Genomic DNA, 24,700 nt, shown 5'->3' with positions numbered 1-24,700 from the left:
ACAACAGTATAAAAAGTCTGATCCAGGATTTTGGAGAACTGCAGACCTCTAGCACTGGCCCCAAAATGGACCAGCATGCAGAAATGGAGCCGGTCAGCAGTTGGTCTATTTGCTGCTGCACCAAGACAGCCAAAGCAGACAATAAGCATTTACAAGACTGCCTGCAAATTTGCTTTCCTGTTGCTTGTGGCACTGCCAGCATCTCAACATCATTAATTTCATTGGACGCCAGATGTTTATGCCTAGACGAGGCATAAGAAGCTCTACAACTTCTGTCATGTAACATTTAAAGCCTGATTAGGTATTTCTCACTTAATCACATATATTATTAATTTCGATGAAATTACTGTTTCTCCCCACGCCTTTGAACAACCAGTGCATAAAAGTTGGGTTGCTAAGGCAGAATTATAGCCAAGTATTCCGGTTGAGCTGGCTGCATTCTGATTACTTAATAACACCCAAGTATGTGCAGAATTTGTCCTTGCTGTGCGCCAGAGCGCTGCACTACTGAAAAAAAACCCCCACAACCCCCTCAGAAAAGGCTGCACTGCACCGGCTTAAGCACCTTCATCAGCGCGGTTTGTATTCCAGGTAGTTAAACACAGCTATGGAAAAATGCGCGACTCCTCGCTGCACCGCTCCCGCGGCACTAGCAAGTCAAACCCGACCGGCCCCAGGCTGCTCCGAGGCGCTGGATGCGCCCTGCGGGCTGCGATGCGATCGCCCCGCGGGACCGCCGCGTGCCCGTGCCCGTGCCCGTGCCGGGGAGGGTCGCCCGCGGGGAGGCGGCGGCACGCGCCCGAGAGCAGGGCGGGACGCGCGGGCGGCGGAGCGCGCAGCCCGCCTCGCGCCTCCAGCGGCCCCGCGGGGGAAGCCGGGGCCCCGCGCCCGCCCCGCGCCCGCCCCGCCCGGCAGGTGCCCGCCGGCGCTCGGCCAGGCCTCGGGCCTAACTTCGGGGAACGGCCGAGCCCCCCCGCGGCCCGGCAGCGCCGCAGCTCCTTCCCGCCCTCCCTCCCGCCGCGGCGAGGGGTGGGCGCCGCCACAGCGCGCCTCGGGCAGGTGCGCCCGGGAGGCGGCCGCAGCGCCGCGCCCCCCCCCCCCCCTCCCCGCGCCTCAGGGCGGCGGCGCGGAGCCCGCCATCGTGCCCCGCTCGGGGCAGCTGCGGCGCGGGGCTCGCCCTCCCCTCCCCTCCCCTCCCCTCCCCTCGCTGCGGGCCGCGCCGCGCCGGTGGGCTTGGCTTGGCTTGCGGCTGCAGCCCGGAGCTCGGCGTGAGTCACCCAGCCCGCGGCGCGGGGAGCCGAGCGCGCAAGCACACGGAGGAGGCGGTGGGGGCGGGCGGCGGCGAGCGGGCGGGGGCGACAGGCACCGGCTCCCCGCCCGCCCACTCACACATGCTGCCGAGCCGCAGTCAGCTGGAGCGCCGCTTCCTCCCCAGCCGCCGCCGATGACCTCCTCGCCCGCCGGCAGCCGCTGAGGACCCCCGGCGTCCCCGCCAGGGCAGGGGATGGTAGATCGGCCGCCCGGAGCCCCGTCCAGCCCAGCCAGCCGCACCGCAGCCTCGGCCGCCGCCGTCCGCGGGAGCCGCAGCCCGAGAGGAGCCGCAAAATGAACCCCCAGTGCGCCCGCTGTGGCAAAGTGGTCTATCCCACCGAGAAAGTCAACTGCCTGGACAAGGTGCTGGGGCGCGGGCGGGCGGGGACGGCGCCTCCCGGACGTGCTCGCCCTGCGCCCCGCTCCCTTCGGCTCCGGCGGGGCGGGCCGGGCCGGCGGGGGAGCGGGCCGGGCCGGCAGGTGGCAAACGCAGCGCCTCAGGGGCTGCCGCTGCGCCGGCATCCGCGCCGCCACCGCCGGGCGACAGCCGCCGTGTCATCGCGCTGGCGGGGGGCGAGCGGGGGCCGCGGCGGGCCGGGGAGCCCCTGCGGCGCCCGCCCGGGGAGTGACGGCGCTGGGGGCCGGCGGCGGGTCCCCGCGGCCCCCCCGGCTCCCCGGGGGACGGAGCGGTGGGCGGCCGCTGCCTGGCTGTAGTTGTCGGCGCCTCCCCGAGCCGGGGCGGCTTCGGCCGCTCCTCACGCCATGGCTGCCTCGGCGGGGCCGGGGGCCGGGGCAGCGGCGTGGCGACAGCCCCGTCCCTCGGGGGTGTCCCCGGTGACGCCGGTTATCGCCGAGCTCCGTAAATAGCAGCAATGAGGCAGTGACAGATGCGCCAAAGTAACGTCCCCGGAAAGGCAAGGCGGTAGGAGCTACCGGAGGAAAATACCGTATTATGTGCTAAATTTAGCGTCTCTTCAGCGCACCAAAAAGCCAGCCGTCACATTAGTTAGTGATTTTATTCGCATATTATTGCGTTCTTGGCAAGCGGTGTCATTTTTTTCGTTAACAAGGCAAAACATCAAACTCCTGCCTCAGTTACCTTTAAAATAATCCCGGCACAGTCAGCGGTGGTGGTGGTGGTGGTCCTGTGGTCCTGAGCATTCACCTTCGTAGAGAATTTACGTTTTTGAGAGTGTTTCAGAAGCACCTTTGGTTTCGTGTGAAAGTAATTCTTTTGATTTAGTTTGCAGAAATCTATAATGCATGGCCAAAATACTGACATGTCATTGTGTTTTTATATTTACTGTACCCTAACATAGCTTTCAAAACATCAGTATCATAAGTAATTCTACTTTATGTTTCTTTGCAGTACTGGCATAAAGGATGTTTCCACTGTGAAGTTTGCAAAATGGCTTTGAACATGAATAACTACAAAGGATATGAAAAGAAACCTTATTGCAATGCGTAAGTATTGTAAATGTCAAGTCTTGCAGAAATGCACATGAAAAGAAAACCTGGCTGTGGATATTATCAAATAGGTATCGTCACGCTGTAAAAACTTAATCTAGAGATATAGTGGTGCAGTCTAGAGCAGTTTAGTATCTTTTCAGATGGTGTATTCTACTTGCATTGAAGTGTTAGGAGATGAAAATAATGGATTATCATGTGTTTAGGTAGTGTTTTAGTATCAGATGTCAGGATGCAGGTCCGTGCCTTCCGGAAAGTGTCGGATCTGGTGCTGTCTCGTATTTACAGTCATTATTGGCCTGCTGGATTACAGTTGTCCATTATGCAGCTCTCTGTTCATGCTTATGGACCTGGTCAGCATTTTGTAATAAGAAAACAAACAGAGTGCTTCTCTGTTGTGTAGTTTACCAGAGACAATATCCTGTCAGAGATGGTGACAATCTGTTTTTAAAACTGTTACGTTGTTCACGTATCTCAGATTGCTAAACTAGATATTTACAAAATCCCAGTTATCTAGTGCTTCGTACTGTTTTGTATTTTGCTTCTTTCTTAGATTTTGATAAAGAAAATAGGTTCATTTTGGTTGTAGAGTATAATCATTATTACTATTTTACATTATTACTATATTACACTTTTAGATTTGGTTATGTGGGTTTTGAAGAGTGCTTTGATGTTTGGCTTGCAACTACTGTAGAAGAGCATTTTAGTGCATGTAGAAAAAAGGTGCTTATTGTTGTTTGTGCCATGCTGCTAAGATTTTCTAAGTGCGTATCAGTATGTTTTAATCTTTAGAAACAGTTATAATATGCTTTGTTAGAAGGATATCTGAAGAATTTGGAATTAAATTTGATCTTATGTTATATGTTACTCATATTATTTTCACCTTTACATACTTTAAACAGGTTTTAAGAGACAGAATTTTGAAACTATAGGCATGATGTAATTTTTTCAGAAGTATTTTCATATACTTGTGTGTGTGTATATATACGCACTCATATAATATGTTAAAATGTTTATTTCATGCTCAGGTAGATGGTCTATGGTTGGCCATTACTAGAATAGTTCAAAAGCATATGCGTATTTCTTCCAGGCTAAAATTGAATCTGGTCAGTGCCTATCTGTCTAAAATACGAGTTTTGTTGTAAAAACACCTGTGCTGCCAAAACTTGAAACACCTGTTTCCAGTGGGCACAGTTGTACTTGGATTGCTTTAGGAACATATGTAGTTACATACATAGATTTCTAGCTTTCCTTGAAGTGCTCTACAGTGTATGGGGGTGACATTAGACCTCTTGTAATAGTGTTGTTGGTTCCCAGTCTTAATGTGTTGTAGAGAAAGCTCTGTAGGAGGGGGATGTTCATGCTTCAACAAGTGACACAATACAGGTTGAGACTAACCTAGAGGTTATTTGCCCTAGATGAGACTCTGCTTGTGGTGCTATTCAAGTTGAAGTATTAATACAGGCTTACATCCTTTACAGGGATTAAAACCCTAATAATACTTTGGTGCTTTTTACCTGAATTTTTGTGGTTAAATTTCAGTGATGATGCTTTGGTTGCTTGATTTTTCCTACATAATCAGATACTTACTTGTACTTAATAAAACTTTGTTTACAAAGTCTCTTCCATGCTATGCACCGGTGTTTCCATGCTGTGCATGTTTAACTTCTGTTGTAGCAGAGGTGTTTCATCTACATAATTAGGCTATGTGGTATGTCTTTCTATTTATGGATGAGGGTAAATAAGGCTGATGGTTATGTTACGTACTGTTCAGGTGCTATTCTTCCTTGTAGTTGCTTTAATGAGCTTTGTAGTAGTGATCCTTGAAAAAAATAATCTCTGTCTTGGCAATGTCCCTCAAACCTGATATATGAAATGGGAAGAAACAACATAAACCCATGAAAGAACAGGTTTCTTCTATTAAGAGGCAAAATTTAATGTGGATGTCAGCAATGTGTATTCTGTTCTTAAGTGTTGGTAAACTTAACTTTGGTTTTTTTTTTTTTTTTTTTTAGAGAAACTAATCAAATAATCTAAGTAATTTCAAGTGTTCTATAGAATCATGAAGGGAAGACCAAGGTGTGTTTTGTGGTTTCAACAAACTTTAATGTCCTTTAAAAGAGGGATAAGGTGTTTATGCAAAACTGTTTTGAGAATACAGTTTTAAAATACCATATTTTGACACAATACTCTTGTATCTCGATGGTTACTTATTTGCAAAGCAGACGCCATTATAGTATTTCAGATTATGATGTATCTTACAATGTTCATTAGTAAGAGGCAAATCCATTTTTATGTTAAGTACTGCTTGATCTGAAAATCTGTGAAGAATGCAAATTTACTCAAACACCTACAAGCACTTGACAAAGAGCAATTACTGTTAGACTATTGAGGACATCCATCAATGAGAGTATAATTTTTAGATAAAAGTGAAGAAGTATGCACTATGAATAGGAGAGCAATACCATGAAGTTGTTTAGTAGGTGTGGAAGCCATAGTTAGCTTTTTTTAAGGACAAGTTGAAATGCACCAGTAATCTCTTATCTGTTTGTTAGTTCACAGGTTAGATAATGCACTTGAGTATATTTTGTCCTTTAAACTTAAAATATTCCACTCTTTTTCAGAAATTAGTATTTTTTGCTGCATTAGTGGCAAAGATCAGAAGTTACTTTAACTGTGAAACATAATTGTGTTTCTATTAATACAAGAAAAATATACTGATTTCTGAATGTTCCATCTATGCTTTTGGTGGAGGAGGGTAAGGTCAGATGGATTAGCAGGAAGTTGCAAACCAAAAAGGAATATATTGTGAAATACACTAATTCAGTGACCATTAGAAAGGAGCAGAAATACTTGTAAATGCAGGATTCTGCTTTTTTTAAGGGCAAGTTTTTTGTTGGGCAGCTTGTCACATTTCCAGCTAAATGGTTGTATATGTTCTCTGTGATAAGGATACAGTGATAGCAAAAGTAATGACTGAGCTACTGACATAGTAGAACTGGTACAGGTCAAGAAGCTGAGTTGCCTAGTATTGCGGTTCTGATACTGCTTTTGTAGGTTGTAGGTTTATGAAAGATTTTGCAGCTGGGTTAGAGGGAAGACTTTGTCTATGTGTGCTTGTGTATAATGTGGCTTTGAAAAGAATGATCTTTGTGTTAGAGTTTCCATGAAGTTCCTTGATCTGTCTCCTTTAAACATTTCAGTTCTCTTACTTGTAGAGAAAAGACTGTACAACTTTGTTCCCTCTCTTTTTTATTATTTACATATTTTGTGAGCTGTTTGAGTCAGGATAGTTTATCTCTGCTTGTTTGTATAATGCTTAGCATATCATGCTTTTATCTCAGCTGGGACCTTTGAGTAGTACAGTACTCTCATGACGTATGGTATTGTGTTTCTCACTTTACTTGCATTCATGTTTCATCTGAAAGGTCTCGTACACAACATTTTGAAGCTTGTAGATGCTTAGCATGTGGACACTGTTAGGTTTTCCTTAACTTTAGTCTTGCCTTTTATTTGCTGCCTGACTAGATATGCCGTGTTGCCAGAGTGCTGCCTCATTTGTGAAATAATGTTGATGAGACTTAAGGGCTTGGTCTTGTAGTCCAGTTTTGCAGTTCAACCAGGTGCTGAATTGTGGGAAGCAGGTGAATGAGCAATTCTTTATCTCTGTGAACAGGCATATAGGTAGTAAAAGAAAAGTTAGGACAGGTAAAATGGCTTGTGTAATGATGATTTGTTAAATCAAGGTGGCTTTAATGCAAAGCTGAACCCATATTCCACTTTAATATCTGCAGATAGAGATTATTAAATACTACTTTAATATATACGGAAATGATAAGAAGAACAGTTGTTGTTATTTGCAAACTCAGAACTGATTCTTCCAGCTGCAAATAACCCAAGACGATGCAAGGAAGTGAATAGCATTTTGGCAGCTAACCATCTGTGTACTAGTTCTGGAGCTTGTTAAATGATTGAATCATGTAGGATGATTATATGGTAACTTATTGTTACGAATATTCACATACATACTTTTTTTGACAGATTCACTAGACCAAAACACAAGACTACTTTTTATGCAAAATGTAGAAGCTGAAATGCATATTTTTGGAATGTTATCTCCGCATTAGCTATAGCTGCTGATGCAAACAGACTTCCTGCATGTGTGAACACATCCAACAGAGATGTATTTTTTAATTTCTGCAAAACCTGAAAGCTTAAGCTTCTGCAGACCTGATATACTGTCTTGCCAAAGGCAAACAACCTCAGTATTTGAACAAATTCTTCTGAAGTATTTAGTATCTAAAATTTTGCTAATTGCCTGCAGACAGGTTAGCTTCATTCAAGTTTTTATTTGACAGCCGCCATATGGAATGATTACATAACTTTAACATTTAAATCTTCTGTCATCAGTCTTAGCGTGGATTATTGACAAGAAAAACTCATCACTTTATTTTTTCTAGATTTAATTTCTTTTTAACTTACGCCAGTATGAAATAGATATGCAAATACATTTGAAATATTGTGATGTTAGAAGAATTATACTGCAGTTTCGATCTGCAAGTGCAGTCAAGCTTTACATTTTAAGATACTATATAGGAGGGATGAAAAATGAAAAAGTTATTGTCTGTCAGCTTGGAAAATGTAAAAAAATGGTACAACTTTCTGGACAGTCAGATGGGCTGGAAAATGGATGCAGTTGTTTGTAATCAGTGGATGAATGTGGCCATTAAATAGAACCCATTGTCCTGAAAGGTGAACTTTTGTATAGAAGTTTGGTTTTAGCTGTGAAACATGAGTGGGGTTTCTTTCTAGCAGTCAGAAAGCTTCTAGGAGGTGACTAGGAGTGTGATGATACTATTCTTACTAAAAATAGCTGGCTTTATCTTAAGTATTGATTTCAACAGGTGATTATTTCTCAGTTTAAATATGGCAGGAAGAAAGAAAATGAGTAGGCAAGGAGCAGGAAGAATAATCCATCTGAAATATGATGGAGCCACTTCTAAGAGTTGCAGTAAAGAGAACACACAGAGTAAACAGATTTTTGTTTGCTAATTCTCCATCTTCAACTGCTACTGAACAGCTTATTTAGGGTAAAAAGGTAACGCTGAGTTTGGGTTGAGGAGGAAGGTTGTTTTGTAGCATGGTTAACCTTAGTCAGTTATGTGTGGTTTTCTTTTTTATTATTTTATTTTGGGTTTTTCAGCTGTTTCTGATAATTAGATTTGTTCAAAAGTAAGCTATTACATAGGTCAACCCAAAACGGTCATTCTTGTAAAAAGAAACAACTCAGAAACTCCCATGCAAACCTTCTAGAAAGCAAGAATTTGCACTTTATCTCTTTATTAATTTTGTGTATTGAAGACTTTCCTCTTAGGATGTAATAGAAAATAAGTAATGCAAATAAGAGAACCACTAGAAAAACAGCTGGTAAGGGTCTCAAGTCAGAGCCAAATACACCCATGTCATTTAAGTCTGTTATTTCTTGTTCAGCATCCTGTAAGTATGGACTTCAGTGTTTGAAAACAGTTATGTCTCCCCTCAGCAATCTTTTCATTAAACACAACAGCTCTCTTTCCTCATAGATTGTATTTTCTGATAATTCTTGTTTCTTTGCCTTCAGTTATCTCCCAAGGGTATATATATATGTGTGTTACATGTATATATATATATATAATTTGAATTGCAATACCCAATGGAACATTACCATAACTGGTAGAACAGCAGATATGCCTATCAACTCATATATAATTTTTCTCCTAAGTCCCAGTATGGTCTTTGCAATTTTTTTGTTGTTGTTGCAAACCCCAACCTATTGTTAAGTCAGCTTTAGATTGTTGTGGGCTACAGTTTATCTTTCTATGCAGAATTGCTACCTCAGCAGTTGTTATTATCCATTATCTGAGCAGTTAATTGTTCTTGGCTAAGCACAGAATCTTCCACTTGCTTCTCATTGAACTAGATTTCCATTTTCCCCCAAGCTGTTTCTCCAATTTGTCAAGTTCATTTTATATTGTAATTTTGTTCTCTAATGTGCTTACAGCCCCCTCCTATCAAGCTATCAACCCTCCCACCAGAGAGCCTGTAAGCACATAGCAAATTTAATAAGTGTAATCTTCATTTCATCACCCAGGTTGCTAGTTGAAGGCCTGGGAGGGTATTTGGAGCAGTATGTACTGCGTAGTCTGATGTAGCCTTCCCTTCTGTAGTGAGCAGTGATGAATGAGTGAAGTACTTTATCTTCTCTGCCTATTCCTGGAGTGTTAGATCAAATGTTAAGTTCTGCATGAGAAAGAAAGTAAAATTGTGAAAGAATGTAACCATTGTGGATATTTATGCAATCTCTTCTTAAATATGAGGGACAGCTACAAGTAGAGGGAACATACGTTCCTGCTGCTTGGTGCTGTATAGTATCTTACTTGGTTAATTGAGTATTAAGTCCGAATTACTATTGGTGGTATTCAGTAATGAAAAGGAAAGTAGGACGAGAAGCTGAGCCTATGTGATAGAACAATTGAAGTAGCTTTTTAGGCAAAATATATTTGAGTCTCTGAAAGGTGTTTGATACATATCTTTAACTCTTTGAAGAAAGCATAGGAAAACACTGCAGGAGTTACTGTATATGGTGCATGAGGCAGATGGTGGTTAGTTGCAAAGGAATTACTGAAGAATAATTGTTGCTGACAGTCAGCTGTTGGGAAGAGTTGAGAAGTTTTGAGTGCTTTGACTTTGAGTAATGGGATGCAAAACCATTTTGCAGGTTCCATTTCAGCGTGTTCAGTTGGCTGTGTCCTGATTTCATGTTTGATCAAGACCTGCATATGACACCTTGTATGTGCTGGTGAGTGTGCAGTGAGAGGTCTCTGTGAGCGTCAACAGGCCCCTTGGTTTGTGTTGTTGCAAGCTGTGGAGAGCACCGCGGAGTGCTACAGCTTACCTGCAGCCAGCCTGCTTCTCTGCTGGTGCGAATGGAGTGGAAGAACTGTCCGGAGGGAGACGAGTTGTTAGGCGTTTTCTATCAGAGCAGGTGAATTCTCAGACTGCATTGAGCCAGTACTGTCACATCTAGTACCTGATGTGAACATAGGGTCTGTGTTGGGAATTCACATATTTTAATATTCTGTCCATTGGTGTAATTGCTCTAAAGGGACAATTACAATAAACAGGAAATATGCAAGTGAGTATTTTACATTTTGTTTTATTTTTATGCTAGAGTGCACTAAACATGACATTCAAAGCTATTAGCAAGGATTGCTATAAGCCTTTCTTGCTGTGTGGGATCCTGATCTGTTGCCAGTTTATGTCTTGGCTCAAGTAAACACATGTTTTTAATTTATATGACCACTGGTCATCGTACACTGCAGATAGTTTTTCCAAGGAAGAATATTACATCTCCTCAGTACCTGTGTCATAGAATATATTGAATATAAATTCTCAGGAGACTGTAGTTACAGAGTCACAATTTCAGTAACTGGCATTTTCTTTGCTTCCTAGTATCTTAGACACTGCTGATGCTCAACGTAATCTTGATTTTTCTTAACAGCTGTTACTCTCCATACTCATTCCTAAAGATTGATAAAATTTGTTTCATTGTATTTACTGAAATATTTAGGCAACAGAGCAATAGGTGAAATTTTTTGATTCTAGATAATTTACTTATTTGCATTTCATAGCTTGAGCTTTGGAAGAGGTGATAACCAGTTGTAGCAAGCTTGTGAAATCTTGATGGTATGTTTTGTTAACAGTGATTTTGATTTAACTGTTTGGGGTCTTAAATTTTCTAAGTCATAACATTTCCTATCATATTTGCCAAAGGACTTAAAAAAAAAAAAAAAGTATTTTCACTTGGCTGAATTTTAATTTAGGTTCTGTGTAGCTCTGCTAATGCTGTTGATGGTTGCAAGTAAGTCTGCTGTCCTGATAAACTCTATGCACTTTATAAAGCTTGAAGAAAAATAAGTGTATGTTCCAATCTTCCATGTTTACTTTGAATTTCCAGAGTTGGTGATGTCAGAATGACAACATCATGTCAGTCAGCTCAGTGTCAAGAAGCATGTTTTGCTGTTTGCATAAAATGTCATGGGAAGCTTGCTGTAATTATCCAGACAGCATACAGTCTTGGCTGAGTGGTCAATTAATGTTATTTTTGTAATTTTGAATATTGTGGTTTGCTTACAGAAACTTTGCTAAATTTCGAGATTGTAGAAGTTTCACTGAGGGCAGAGTCTGACTGTGTGATGTTGAGGTTCCTTGAAAAGGAGACAGTAGGCAGGACTTGCAAGGTAGAAGTTTGCCGTAAGTACTTGTTGAATAACTGGTCTGCCTGAATATAAGTGACACCGACCAGTTCATGCTGCCTCTAGTTATGTCATCTCACACAGCAACTTCTTGAAAAAACAAAAAGACACAGTTAATTCACCTTCTTGATTCTCAGATCAGTCCATTTCTTCTCTTTGTGCCTCCCTCTGCCTTCTGATGTTAGAGCTGACATTGCATGAGAGTTGGCCAAGCTATTTTCCTTTGCTTTCTGTTCATGTTGCCTGTATAACTTTTATTTGTACCAGGAGGAAGTCTGGGTAACGAGCAGTGCAGAATTTTTAGTCTCTCATATTTCTTCGTCCACCTGACTCTCCTGCTCTCCTGCTCCAAATCCTCCTGTTCTCAGTTGCGGTGGAATTGTGTGATGGTAGCTGATCCCATAACATCCTAATAGGAGGAGGGCACAAAAATGTGCTATCAGTGTCACACTTGAGAGAAGACTACAGCAGCTTAGTTTTAAAAATGAAAACCTAATTGTAATTTGGCCAGTAATCATTTAAACATATATTGCAAAGACTTTTCTGGGAAGTGCATAGTTGCTTTTTAAAGAGGATTTCTTAAAACGTAGAACTATATGGAAACTGTTTAAATTTCCTCCCGACTTCACAGTTTCAAAAATTCACAGTAGATTCCCCACCCCGCCTTAGGAGAGCAAATGCTTGGAGGTGGTCCACCACCATGTTCTGCCTCTCTAAATGGCAGCATTTTTTACACAGGTGTATTGATACAATGCCAGTTTCACAAATTTAAAAAGAAATTTGTTCTGTACTTACTTTAGTTACACCTCAGTTTTTTTTTTTTTTTTTTTTTAACTTGGCAAACTAAATGTTAATAGCTGATTTTGTTTTGTTTTGTTCCGGTTTTAGTTTGGAAGAATTCAATATTTGTAATGCAATCTTTGTGACATCAGAAAACTATAAATAGAAATACTTAGGGAAAGATTTTTTTTTAAAAAGGATGCTGATTTCAGATTTAATTAAAATGCAAATGGCTAGGTTTGTGGAGGAGAAAAGTGTTGAAAAGTGGAAAAAAGCATGGGCTATTTTTGCTAAATAGTGTAGAGTACCATACGTTCAACACAGTGGGATATTCACGTGTTGCGTTGCATTGCACTGGTGTGCATCTGCACATGCAACAGGGAAGAAATTTCTGATGATTTGCCAGGTTATACAAAAAGAAAGGGGGCCAATATGAGGATTTTGAGCAGCAGAAATGCTCAGTAGGTGGTTGACCGAGAAGATGGTTGCCACTGTTAGAACTGGCATGCTTGGTATGTTGCTGTAAGGGAGGTTGCAGTCTGTGTTTTTAAGAACCTGCCTGAAAATATAGATGTAGAAAAGCAAAGCTTCCTAAGGGACTCAAATATTTCTTTTTTTGGAGCTGCAGTTTGTGTTTGTTACAGTGGTGCTAGCACCTTTGTTGATGTTAGTGTTTGATGGGTAGCAGAGGAGTGATATTGATGGGGGGTGAATAAACAGGAGTGCCTTTTGATAGAAGCTTTGATCAAAAAAAGAGTTGCCAAATGGCCCATTGTGTAGGTGTATTTGATACAAATTTTGCTGTAACATAGGAAGATCTAATTTGAAGTAGTTGATAGGAATTGTCAGGCTATCAGAAAACAGATGAAGTTTGTTACAACAGTTACTAGCATAACTTGCTGAAACACTGTGGCATTAGCACAAAATTGTTAGGAAGGATGGGGAAAGGGAAAACCAGGCTGGAGGAAAAAATATCAAAAGATATATTTAGAAGAACAGTATTTTCTGGAATATGTGAAAGAAATTGACAACTCTAGTAAATGATACTGAGAAGTAAGTATTATGGGAAACTTAACAGTGATGATGTGTCTACTTACGCAAGGGGAAAAAAAAAACAGAATGCATGCATGCAGAGAAAGCCAGCATAGACAGAAAAGAGAAAAAAATAATTTATAAAAATGTTTGTTGAGCTTTTCAGTTTAGCAACAGCAAACTAAATTTCTGAAATGGTCACGCTTTTGAGTCTTTGATTAGGAATGGGGTACTATCATGGTGTGTGATCAGTAGGGGTATGTCCTGAGCTTTTGGCTTATTTCGATCTGAAGGTCAAAAAGGAGATTAAATACAGTCATTCTCGGATAACTCACTATTTAAACTGCTATGTGGCTTATATTATAGTTGTGTCAGAAATGTTGGAAATCTGTATTAACAAGAATGGAAGATGCTGGAAGAAGAAAAAGGAAGAGCAAGTAGATGAGCTTTGGTTGGGTTAATGGTCAGTCTGCTCCATCTCATGCTTCTCCATGCAGCCAGGTCTCAGTTCTGAGTTATGTTAATTCTGCAATTACTTTAATAAAAAATTGATGCTCAGAATAGAATAAGATATACTGTTTTTATATGAAATATATTTTAGTTTATTGGCACTGCAGGTACTGAAGACTTCATCCTGATTTAAGGAACTTGCAGTAAGGTTTATTAATTCCTGAGAAATATCAGGACAACTGGAAGAAAGTATAGTTTTTCACTTAATTTTATGCTCCATGAAAAGTGTTTCTGTGCACTAAAATAATAAGCTACTAAGCAGTGTGCCCAGGAAGATGAAAAGCTTGAGGGGGAAACTAAGAAGTATGGTGACAGTTGTGTGAGAATGAGCACAGGATATATGATTAGTTTTTCTGGTAGTCTAATGCAAGCAAGGGTATATTGCAAACTTTCTTTTCTTCCAGTGAGATGAAGGCAGATATTCTACTGAGCAGTAATAATTTACATTGGTGCTGTTAATGTTTTGCACTTACTGATTATGAACAATAATCATAGCCAAAGAATTATTTTTGGAGTTTGTCTTGAAATGTAAGAGATCATCTGTTTCTGTAGGCTACTAAGCTGCTTCAGAATTCAGTACTATTCAGTACCTACGAATATTTTCATAAAACTTGGAAAACTTAAAAATAATGTATAAATAGGGATTTCTGTACTTGTTACTTCAAGAAGTTTGGAAGGACATTCTGAGGTCCAAACACAGGCTGGTCAAGCCTTGTATTAATTCCTGCTTGTGCTAAAGACTTTCAGGATTGACTCTTGTCTTTGAGGAGGAGAGATTTGAAAGAGTAGCGTCCAATTTCTTGAACTGACTAAATGCTTGAGTTTCACAACCATGCTACTACTGTTTCAAGCCTCATTTGGGTCAGCAGCAGCAGGAGTCTTTCTTACTGCCTGAAAGGCAATTACAGATTATGTCTTCTATGCAGAATAATAGTGTATGTGGAATGTATTAACAAAGGGAAAATTTAAGCTTGTCAAGCTGGATATGGATGCAAAGGAGACTGTAATGTGCTTTTAGAAGTTTAAGGCAATAGGGTAAAAATGGTTATTTTTCTCTAATTACTTATTTCACCCTGAGGACAATGGCAGCTCCCCTTTTTCATAGCTTTCTCCATCCATCCTGTCACTTCTGCTGTGCTGGAGATGTAGGCTCTGGCAGACCTAGTTTGGTAAGCAAACAGGCCCTTTTGCTTTCTTCTGCCATTTTTCTTTGTGCGTTGGCAAAGCCACCTGGCTGTTTGGTGTCAGCTCTCTCCAGTGAGTTTCTCATCTCCATTGCATGCCTCAGGTGTGACAGTAGTTCAGCATCTGATGTGCTGTGAGCACTGCCTGTGGTGTGTGAGACAGGTGTGACTCCCTTGTATTTTCCATCTGCACTGTTTGTATACATCTTGGGTCTTGTGTAAATGTGTCAGGGTCTCTTTTTGATGTCTTCAAAAACACTGCTCCAATAAGGCATTACTTCACAAATGGGATAACAGATATTAATACATACAGTTAACAGTAACTATACATCTTACAAAGAAATAGGAACTGCATGTTCGGGGACAAACTTATAATGGATCTTTAAAGTAGATTATCAGTTCATAGTAATAATTAATACTATTTAATTTTATACCTGTTATTATTTTTTTCAGTGGAATGATTTCTTACCAGGAGATTTTTTGCATGAATCATGAATCTGCCAGTTTCAAACCCCCCCACCCCCCTGGTAGGAATCTGTATTTTAACTGTGTTGGTTTTATAGTACCAGAATGTTTAATTTCGTGGACAAAGTATTTAGCTTTGTTAGTTGGACTTATTTTGCTTAGGTGTATTTTACCAAAGAGCACATTAAAATATTATGTGTATTAATTATATACATTAGTTTTATTGTAGTTGTATATTTAGAGTTATGATGAGAAATTACAAAATAGAACCTATGAATGTGGAAGGAGATAAAATGCATTATTTTCAAGAGCATGGAGTTGTAACATAGCTGGGGTTCTTTACTATAGCTTCTGAGGAATAGCTGTTTTAAGGGAAAATGTTTTTTGAAGAACATTTTGAATATTAAAAAAAATATTCCAGATCACGGTTCTTCTCAAAAAAGAACTTTTCCCCAACTACATATAATGTTAAGAATGCTTTGCATATTCATGTAACTGGATGTGAGAAGCTCTGCTGCTCCGTGAGGTATGGGAGGAAGTTTAAAGGAAATTCGTGGTAGTGATGGCCTTGTGGAGCACTTCAGCACACGGACTTTATAGCTGTTGCTGTCTCCAGTTTTTATTTTTTTCTTATTAGATATATGGTTTTTTTAAATTTTATCAGGGCTTTATTAACAACTATGTTGTTTCTTTTTTTTATATAGGCTTCAATTAACATTTCTGGTCTACTTCTCATTACTTCAAATATCAAGCAGTGTCTTGGAAAGACTATCCACAACAAATATGAAAAGTGGAGTCATGAATTTGATGTAGTTAACTCTGAACAATCCCAAGAATGTTAAAATGCTTACAAAGACAGTATTTCAATATATTCCAATTTGATTTTCTCCCAAGCACATAGACCTAACTTACTTAGAATTGGATTCCTTACCTTCTATGGTTTGTGTTTCCTATATGATTGTTCTGGAAGGTTTTGGCTCAAGGTCTAAACCGTATGATGTTTCTGCTGAAGTTTTTGGTCTTACAATGAAGTTATAGAAAAAAATTTAGTCTTATAAACCAATCAACATTTGGAACTTGATGTCTTCTGTAATCACATGTATGATTGAATAAATTGCTAGAATGGAGACTATACCTTTAAATATAAAATAATTTAAAATTTGCTAATAAACATGTTGTATTCCCATGAATGATGGTTCTTTTGCTATATGTATATATTATTTGTGAGAAGTCTTTCAGAGAAGAGGCACTCTTACTTGCATGGTTGGCTTTTCTTACCTGAGATAAAGACTAATGTAAATTTGTATTATGTTACTTAAGAACAGCTATGTCCCATATATACAATGGAAAAGAAAGATACTGCTCTGACTAGTATCTTGACAGTTTTAGTTTAGTCTGTTAAAGTTAGGGAGATCTTAAATTTGACTCCTTTGTGCTTTGTTTTCCACAGTAAAATGACCTGTTATGTTTTTTTACATTTTCCTTTGCAATATAGCTGCTCAGTAACTGTGAGCAAATTAAAGTTAAGATAAAAATGAATCCTCTACTTTTCCTCACAGCTGTATGCACACCTACTTTTATGCAAACCAATTTTTTTTTAATTCTAGACTTGAAAAAAGATACTTGTAAATGCTAAACAAAAATGTATTAATAGTATTGTTTTCCCATCCTTATTATAGTGAAAAAGTATACTGAGCTGTAGAATATAATATTATTTGAAAAATGTTTATCTGGAAAGGCCTGTATTTGTCATTTCAGTACATACGTTGCTTGCAGTTTGTATTTTGGGTGATGCTCAGTAAGACAATCTAGTACTGAATTGTTGTCTTACAGGTTTTTTTCAGTCTCAGTATAACTTGTGAGAATGCTTACACTAATTCTGAAATGTTCTAAAGCAAAATAAGGGAAAAGTAGTAATCTGGCACTTTTCTTTAAAGAAATAAACAGCACTAGAAGCCTTCATGACACCATTTTTATATCTGCTGTAAAGCAACAATACTAAAAAGTCATCTCTTTTTGTCATAGTAAGTTAAGGAGTAGGTGGGAAGAGCTGGGAAAACATCAGCATGCAGAGCTCTACAAATAGGCAACTATCCATTTCTTCAAAGAGGTGATGGGATTATTTTTGAATAGGGGAGGCTTAATCACACCTTTAGTATGTGGAAGATGCTGGATATGAAACCAGTGGGTAACAGAAATATACACCTGAGCTGGTAAGGTCTTCCATATGCCACGGTCTTCATGAAGGCTATACTAAATAGACCGTCATGAACAATCCTGTTGATTCATAGGAATTCATCTTAGCTGTGTTAGCCTTGCAGTATAGATCGGTGAAAAGCAGAAAATACTTGCTGTTCTTGTAAAGAAACAGACCTTAAAATAGGAGTGTACTGAATGCATTAAAGGAAAAGATCATGCAGAGTCAGAATGTCATTTAAACTGTCATTTTTGAAGTGAAATGTTTGAAGAGCACTGTTGTCAATTATTTCATTTGTTTGCGGAGTGCCTATTATTGCCATAGCTGAATACCTTTTACCCATGGGATGTTAGTTATATGAAGCTGATGGGCCAGTGCATTATAGAATAGTAGATGTCTTTGATGGAGGGCTGGAGTCGTCATGTCTTGGAACATCATTTTGAGGACTGACTGGTAAAAGTGAGGACAATTGACTGAAACAGCCTTGCCATAATTGTAGAGTATTAAAGGGAAATCGACAGAATTAAATACAGTTTGTGAGCTGTAGTATGGTGGTAGTTCTTTTCAGACACTGCTTTGAAGAGGGTCTTTTAAAAGTTAAAGGTGCTTTTTAGATGTGGTTGGAAATAGTCAGCTTAGAACTGTTGCTGGTATCTCCTAAGCTTCTCCCCTCACAGGGAAATGTCTATGAACAGGGACATGGTGTCTCTGAAAAGTAATTGAATAAAATAATCAAAGTAGGCCACTACCTACTCTTATGTTCTGTTTTCTCAATGGAAGGAATTAAGAAATACAGCCTGTTGTACTTTCTTGAGTGTTCAATTTGTCAATCTGTTTTTCCAGCAGGAGAAATATGCTCGGTGGAATATCTTGTTATGGTTTGATTTCATTCTTGCTCTAAGCAGAGTAGCTTTTAGTGGCCTTACAAGAAGACGTACACATTAGGGTAGTGGAGAATGCTGTTAATTTATATTTTGACTGACATAAAATATTAAGACTTGGAACCACTTCTGTAAGACAAGAAATATGTAAAGCAATGGGGAGGGAGGTACTTCCTGTGCGGTGCCACTGGCACAAAGCAGTGGTATATTGAAGTACACGCTGGGTGAAAGGGGAACGGGGAGGTACAGAAATGTGACATTCCAGGAAGGCTAGGGTGTGGACCAAGTTGTCACTGCAGGAGAATTCAGAATGGAAAGGGCTCTGCACATATTGTATGGTCTTTAAATGTTTAAAACAGGCAGGAGAACTTAAAAATCGTGAGTGAATAAAGCTGGCAAGTTTCCCCTTCTGATTCATCCACACAGGTTAAATGATTCTCCTTGCTGTGGTAGCAGAGAGCCTGCCAGGAGTGCATTAAGCATCGTGATTAATGTCTGTCACGTGTTTTTTCTCTCATCTTCTCCCCAGCAGGTGGTGTGTATATGCAGTGCTGGTTTTTCTTTGTAGGTTTAAAGAAAACAAGACTGTTTGCGAAGATGCTGTATGTATTAAAGAAGTGGAATGTGTGCATGGAGCACAATGGGCTTGTGGTGGTCCCAAGTTCCTGGAAACTGGGCTGAACAAGGAACAAATTGCCTCCAGGGAGGTTCTGTCTCCATTGCAGATGATTTCTGCTCTTGTAGAGACTTCTTGTGAGCCAGAACCACAGTTTTCCTCACTTAAATTTGGGTTGCCTTTTAAATTACTTAGTTACGTTCAGGATGAGGTCAGGTAACTCAAACTTTGAAACTCTGTGGGAAGGCAGCACTGACAGTGGCAGAAAGGTTTCACGTGCTCACAACAGCTTATTCTGCTTAGGAGGGTATTCTGGTCTACTCTGAACTGGAGTTTCCTTACGTTTCTTGGTAAACCCACTGAGTGTTTGAGTGCTGTAAGGATGGGGACATGCATACCAAGTGCAGCCAGTTATGAGAAAGGTGCTTATACTTCAGTGTATTTATGACTAGAAAAAAGTCTTTTTTTATATTGTAAATGCAGCAAAAAAAAAAAATCGCTGTATTACAGTTCTTCTTTCATGCTGCCTATATGAGTGTGATTTTTTTCTTAACAGTTTCTGTAATAACTAATAATACATTATTTAGAGTAGTATTGATTTTTTTTTTGTATGGTTTGGATACCGTGAAATGGAAGAATGAAATGCAATGCGTGTAATGAATAATGAAACTCGTTTGAGGAAGTTTCTTGTTACTTTATCTGAAAAATGTACTGGGATTGTGTGCTAGGTTAATGGTTGGACTCAATGATCTTAAAGTTCTTTTCCAACCTAAATGATTCTATGATTATTAGACCTTTCACCATTTGTTGTATCGTGTAGGTGGAAATGCCTACAAATGATATACATGGATTTACATTTTTATATATCTAAACTATTACAACAACCATAAAATGAAACAGACCTTTTTACTTTAATTCAAACATACACAGCTGTCTTTGGCTATTAAATGTGAGGTTGTATTTGAGTATCGTTACCTTGGAATTTTAATCTCATTTACACAAGGTCTTGGATACAGTTGCTTAGTAACACGCTACGGAAACAGATTTGTTGATTTATGATAATATATCTACAATATCCTTATAATAATTATAAAGCTGTTGTAAGGAAAGCAAGTACACAATGTGGGTGTATATTTCAGCTGAATGTTTCTAATAATCTCCATATTTACAGTGTGTTTCACAGTGACTGTTTTCGTATGGGTTGGTATTTTACATAACTTACCTGACATCTAATTAACACTGTTGTACGTGGTTTGGTGGTAGTTTTGGATAATGTTGAGTTGCTATTTGTAGGAGAGTCTGAAATCCAGAAGTTTAGCAATTTACTTCCATGGGACTGCAGTTCTGATGTCGCAGTTATTTTGTAAGACTTGTGTTGATACCAGGAATGTATCAGGAACAAGCTGTAAGAGACAAGAGAGGCTTATGGTTCATTTTTACATGGTGTTACACTGTCATTTCCAGAAGAGAGAAGTGTGTTAGAGATTAAGCATCATGAGACTTGCAAAACATCTTTTTTGACAGCTAAAGGAAGTATCTAGAAAAATGTCGACTGTTGCTTGTTGCATGTCTTCAAGTACTTGCAATTACCGTATTTTAAGGTTTCCTGAAATCTTTAAGGTCTTTCATTTCTTTGCAAAAAGGGATCAAGATTTCTGTTTACTTCCCCTGCAATATATTGCAGAAGAATTCAGAATCCAAGAAATTTCTAACGCTGGCATGCTGATTGTGTAAAATGTCTATGAAAGCAAAAATTAAGCAAGCACCTCTGAGACAAGATGGAGTATTATTAAAATCCTGGAGCCTGCTTTAAACACAGACCCAACCCCAGGAAAAAATGCAAATAAATTTAACAAATTTATAAATAAACCTAAATATCCTGTATGATGAGGCCTGAATTTAGTCTGATGTTCTCTGTGTATTTTGGAGTATTAAAAGCTTGTGTTCTTCAACTTGGATCATTGAAATAACTCTTAGGCCAGATACCTGGAAGTTTTGTGAAGGGCCAAACACATTGGTGTTATATAATGCAATAATAATAGTTTGGAACTCTGCCTTGTACATTTGCCTTGGTTTCCTTGTGAAATTAAATTATTCAGGTTACTATCAGACACAAAAAAATTTACAAAGATCCATACAAATTGATGCATCTAATTCTTCTTCAGATTTTTTTCCTGTATGTAATGCAAGAATGCAGACAAAATAATTAGTATTTTAAAAGTGTCACTCACATGGCTCCGTTCAGTTGAACATTTCACTTTCTGCTTTCAAACACTTATAAGCTATATAATGGTTGTTCCACTATTGTTGTATCCCTTAACTGGAAAACTGTGGGTGGCATTCATCTCACCTGTCTTTGACATGTCCCATGCTGATGTAGTAAGCTGAGATCATTGCTCTAGTCCCATTTTTGTAGTTGGTGGAGAAATAAATGCTTTAAGATTTCAGTTCATCAGATATGATATGATAACATCAGCACTTTATGATAACTGAAACAGACTATTTATCGTTAGTTAACTTAATCTTCATGGACTGACTCAGATACAGAGCTTTACTTTTCATAAAGTAGATCATCTGTGTGAGAGAACTAGTTTATGATGTCTGTCCTTGAACAGCTGTCAGAACCGAGTATTTTCATTTTCTGGAGCTCCTACCGTATTTCCAGTCCTTTGGCATTTCATGGGCACTTCAGCAGATTTGTGGGAGAGGAAAGATTTCAGTTGTTCCATTCAATTTTTAAGCTCATTTTTGAGCTCTGCCTGTCACCTCACTGCACGCTGAACCCTAGGAGACTGTGTCCCTGCACCATTGCCTTCTTCAGATTCTTGTGTTACTCAAACCCGCATCATTAATGTAAAAACAGTACTAATACTAACAACTACAAACAAATCTAAGATCTTGTATCTTGAAATAGTTATGTCTCGGTTTAAGGAGAAAAATGCTTGGGTTTTTTTGTGTGATCTCTTGTTCTGCATCTCCAGGCTGCACCTGGAGAACTGTGTCCAGTTTTGATCCTCACAGTTCAAGAAGGACATGGGCAGACTGGAGAGGATCCAAAGGAGGGCCACAAAGATGATCAAAGGGCAGGAGAAACTGCCCTATGAGAAAAGACTGAAGGCCTTAGGTCTTTTCTTGCTGGAGAGAGAAGGCTCAAGAGGGAACCTTACCACAGTATTCCAGTACTTAAAAGGTGGCTACAAAGAGGAAGGAGGTGCTCTCTTCGCAAGGAGCCACATGGAGAAGAGAAGGAGTAATGGGTAGAAGTTGCATTGGGAGGACATTCATCTTGATAAAAGAGGTTTTTTACAGTAAGAGCAGCGTCCCCAGGGATGTAGTAAGACCTGGAGGTTTTCAAAATGCAGTTGAACAGGGTGCTAGATAATTTCATCTAGGCTGCTTCTTCCACAAAAGGTTGGACCAGATGTTCTCTTGAGGTCCCTTACAACCTGGGCTGTTCCATGACTCTATGCTCTGAAATGTATGGCAATGTTGTTTTGGGTCCAATAACCAGGGGCAGGTGTGAATTCCTCCAGCATAGCTATGAAGAAAATTAGGTGACTTAATACGTAATTTATTTTGTGTTCAGTTCAAGGTGATTGGATTTGTTATGAGCTCTGTTAAAGCTGACAATGCCAGACTCATTCAGGTGAGAAGTTTTTGAGTTTTGAGTTACACATTGGATTGACATTTTTAAAAATATGTCTTATATCCTGAGGAAAAAATGTGTTTCACAGTCAATTAAGAATATTACAGAAAGTCTGAATTTAGTCATATGCCTTTTTAAAATTTAAATGGAAATGTAGAGTAACTCAGCAATAAGCATCTCTGTGATTTTAAAAAAATATTTTTATAAATGCAGTTTTACACAGAAAAGTACACAGAATTGGATTGGTCTGTGCGACTCTGTGCAGAGCATAATGAGGTAAGAGCATTTATGATATCCAGAAGTATGCAATGACACTGTTTGGTATGCTTTCCAATGAGCAGAGACCTTTTTCTTCCAAAACACAGGATCTCAGTCACTTGGAGCAACCCTGCAGCCAGACAGCAAAGAAAGGTTGTACTCTTTTAATGTAAGATCTGGTGGACTAGTGACTTATTTTTTCTTTTTTGCCCCAGTTTACTTTTGCCCTTTTAGAATGACTTGGTTAATTTCTATGCAGTGTATGGAAACCCTTTCTATGGTCTTTCATTAAAAAAAAATATAATAAATTGCTAAATCCAAGTCGGCAATTTATCTCCTGTCTCCAAGCTCTCTTTTGTTTTATGATCTCTTGTGTGTTTTGTCTGTCTTTTATTAAATCTTTATTTACGTATAAGGAAAGGCATGTACAAATTCTTGGACAGAATTTATATATGATACTGTATCATATATATCATAATACTGTATACCTAGTAAATCTTAAATTTATATAATAAAATCTATCCTTAACTTTTTTGGATAGGAATGGGAAAAAGCAAATACTACTAAAATATAACTTTTTAAATTAATTTAAAAGCTCAAGGAAACATTTTGGTTATGTTGGTGATAATTCTGTAGGCAACAGTATTTTTGGAATACTCATGGTTAGTCATGAGACTTTCTTATTTATCAGGCCCTATGGAGGTGGTAGTTGGCGTTACCCATGTCTATTAGTCACCACTGCAACACCAGCCCATTCCTTTGACTATGTCTCATAGTGTAAAGTTGTGGCCATAGCCTTATAGTGGCTGGATTTACTTTAGAAAGAAAAGGGGAGCCAATCTTGTGACACCCTGCCTACAGAAGGGCCGGAATTCTCCTTCTTTTAATCTAGTGGACTTTTATCCACAGCAAAGCGTCGTGCTGCCTTTCAAACCATGAAATCAGTTGGTAATGCAGTTTGCATCAAGTGAGTATCCACTTTGTTCTGCTCTTTGAAGTGTTTTCTTCCCAGTTGTGTCTAAACATGGAGGCTGCTTTCTGCTGATGCTTTCAGGTGTTTGCCTGGGTCTGCTGGGTGACATTCCCTTAGAACTTTGGGAAAAGCAAGAATCGAATAGCTATTATCTGTATGATACTGTTTTTTTTCTGTTTGATTAACAAAGGTGAACAATGACTGTTTGGAGGTGGAAAAAACATTTATTAATATTTATAAATGCAACTCCATTTGAAGGTTCTTCTTCATTCCCTTTAGATTTCCCCCTATGGCTGTACAACTCATATGCAATATGAATAAAGTATCTTACTAAGAAAGACACTGTTACAAAATATTCCTTTTGTTTCAGTTTGGCAGTTGATGTTAATAAACTGTCCGGCTACCCCCATGGATCCAGATTTAACAGAGAAGTTAACAGTTGGCCCATGTATGGCTGTTGTCTGTGACTATTTTTGTTGTCACTCACAGAGTGATTAACAAACTTCTGAAAAAAACTTGAGGCTGCAGAGCACAGTGACCTATAATCTGTCACAGTGAGAGAACCCACAGAAGTGTGCTCTTTATTTGAAAGAGGAATTATATCCTTTTTCATATTGAAAAACCTTGTTCCTGAAGAATTTGATACTTAAACTGTTACATAGTCAGATATTTCAGCTACTGGGAAAAAAATCTATTTGATTTATTGTTACTTATTCCTTTTTGAGGGACTCTTTCCCTGCTTATGTACTTGCAGAGCTAAGTTTTCTATAAGATAAACATTTAATATTAAATTTATGGCCTACTTAGATACCCATAATCTCATGAATATTATTGTGGCATTATTTGTGAAGCGAAAGGGAAGTTATGAATATGCTTCTTGTTCTGCCTTTACAATACTGTGTGTAAGATGTATACTTCAGACTATATATAAATTAGGATTTTATTTTTTCATAGAACAGTTCCCGTATAATCAGAATTCATAAATGTTGGACATTTAAGTTGACTTTACTTTGAATGTAGATTAGATCTGTGACCTATAGAAATATAGGTAGAAATATATCAGCCCCATATTAATATTCTTTGTAA

At 39.2% G+C, this 24,700-nt stretch overlaps 1 protein-coding gene across 1 annotated transcript in view; it reads left to right on the top strand.

Annotated features, from left to right (window-relative positions):
* Positions 1–1,142: 1,142 nt before the first annotated feature.
* NEBL (nebulette) overlaps positions 1,143–24,700 on the top strand; it is a 269,698-nt gene continuing 246,140 nt past the window's right edge. The window contains exons 1-2 of the mRNA XM_056336349.1: positions 1,143–1,674; positions 2,681–2,775. Of these exons, the coding sequence (XP_056192324.1) occupies positions 1,606–1,674; positions 2,681–2,775 (164 nt within the window). The 5' untranslated portion in view covers positions 1,143–1,605. The remainder of the gene's footprint in view (positions 1,675–2,680; positions 2,776–24,700) is intronic.

The sequence above is a fragment of the Falco biarmicus genome, chromosome 4 (assembly GCF_023638135.1).
Source record: "Falco biarmicus isolate bFalBia1 chromosome 4, bFalBia1.pri, whole genome shotgun sequence".
Classification (NCBI taxonomy): Eukaryota; Metazoa; Chordata; class Aves; order Falconiformes; family Falconidae; genus Falco; species Falco biarmicus.
This window is presented reverse-complemented; position numbering and strand designations above follow the sequence as displayed.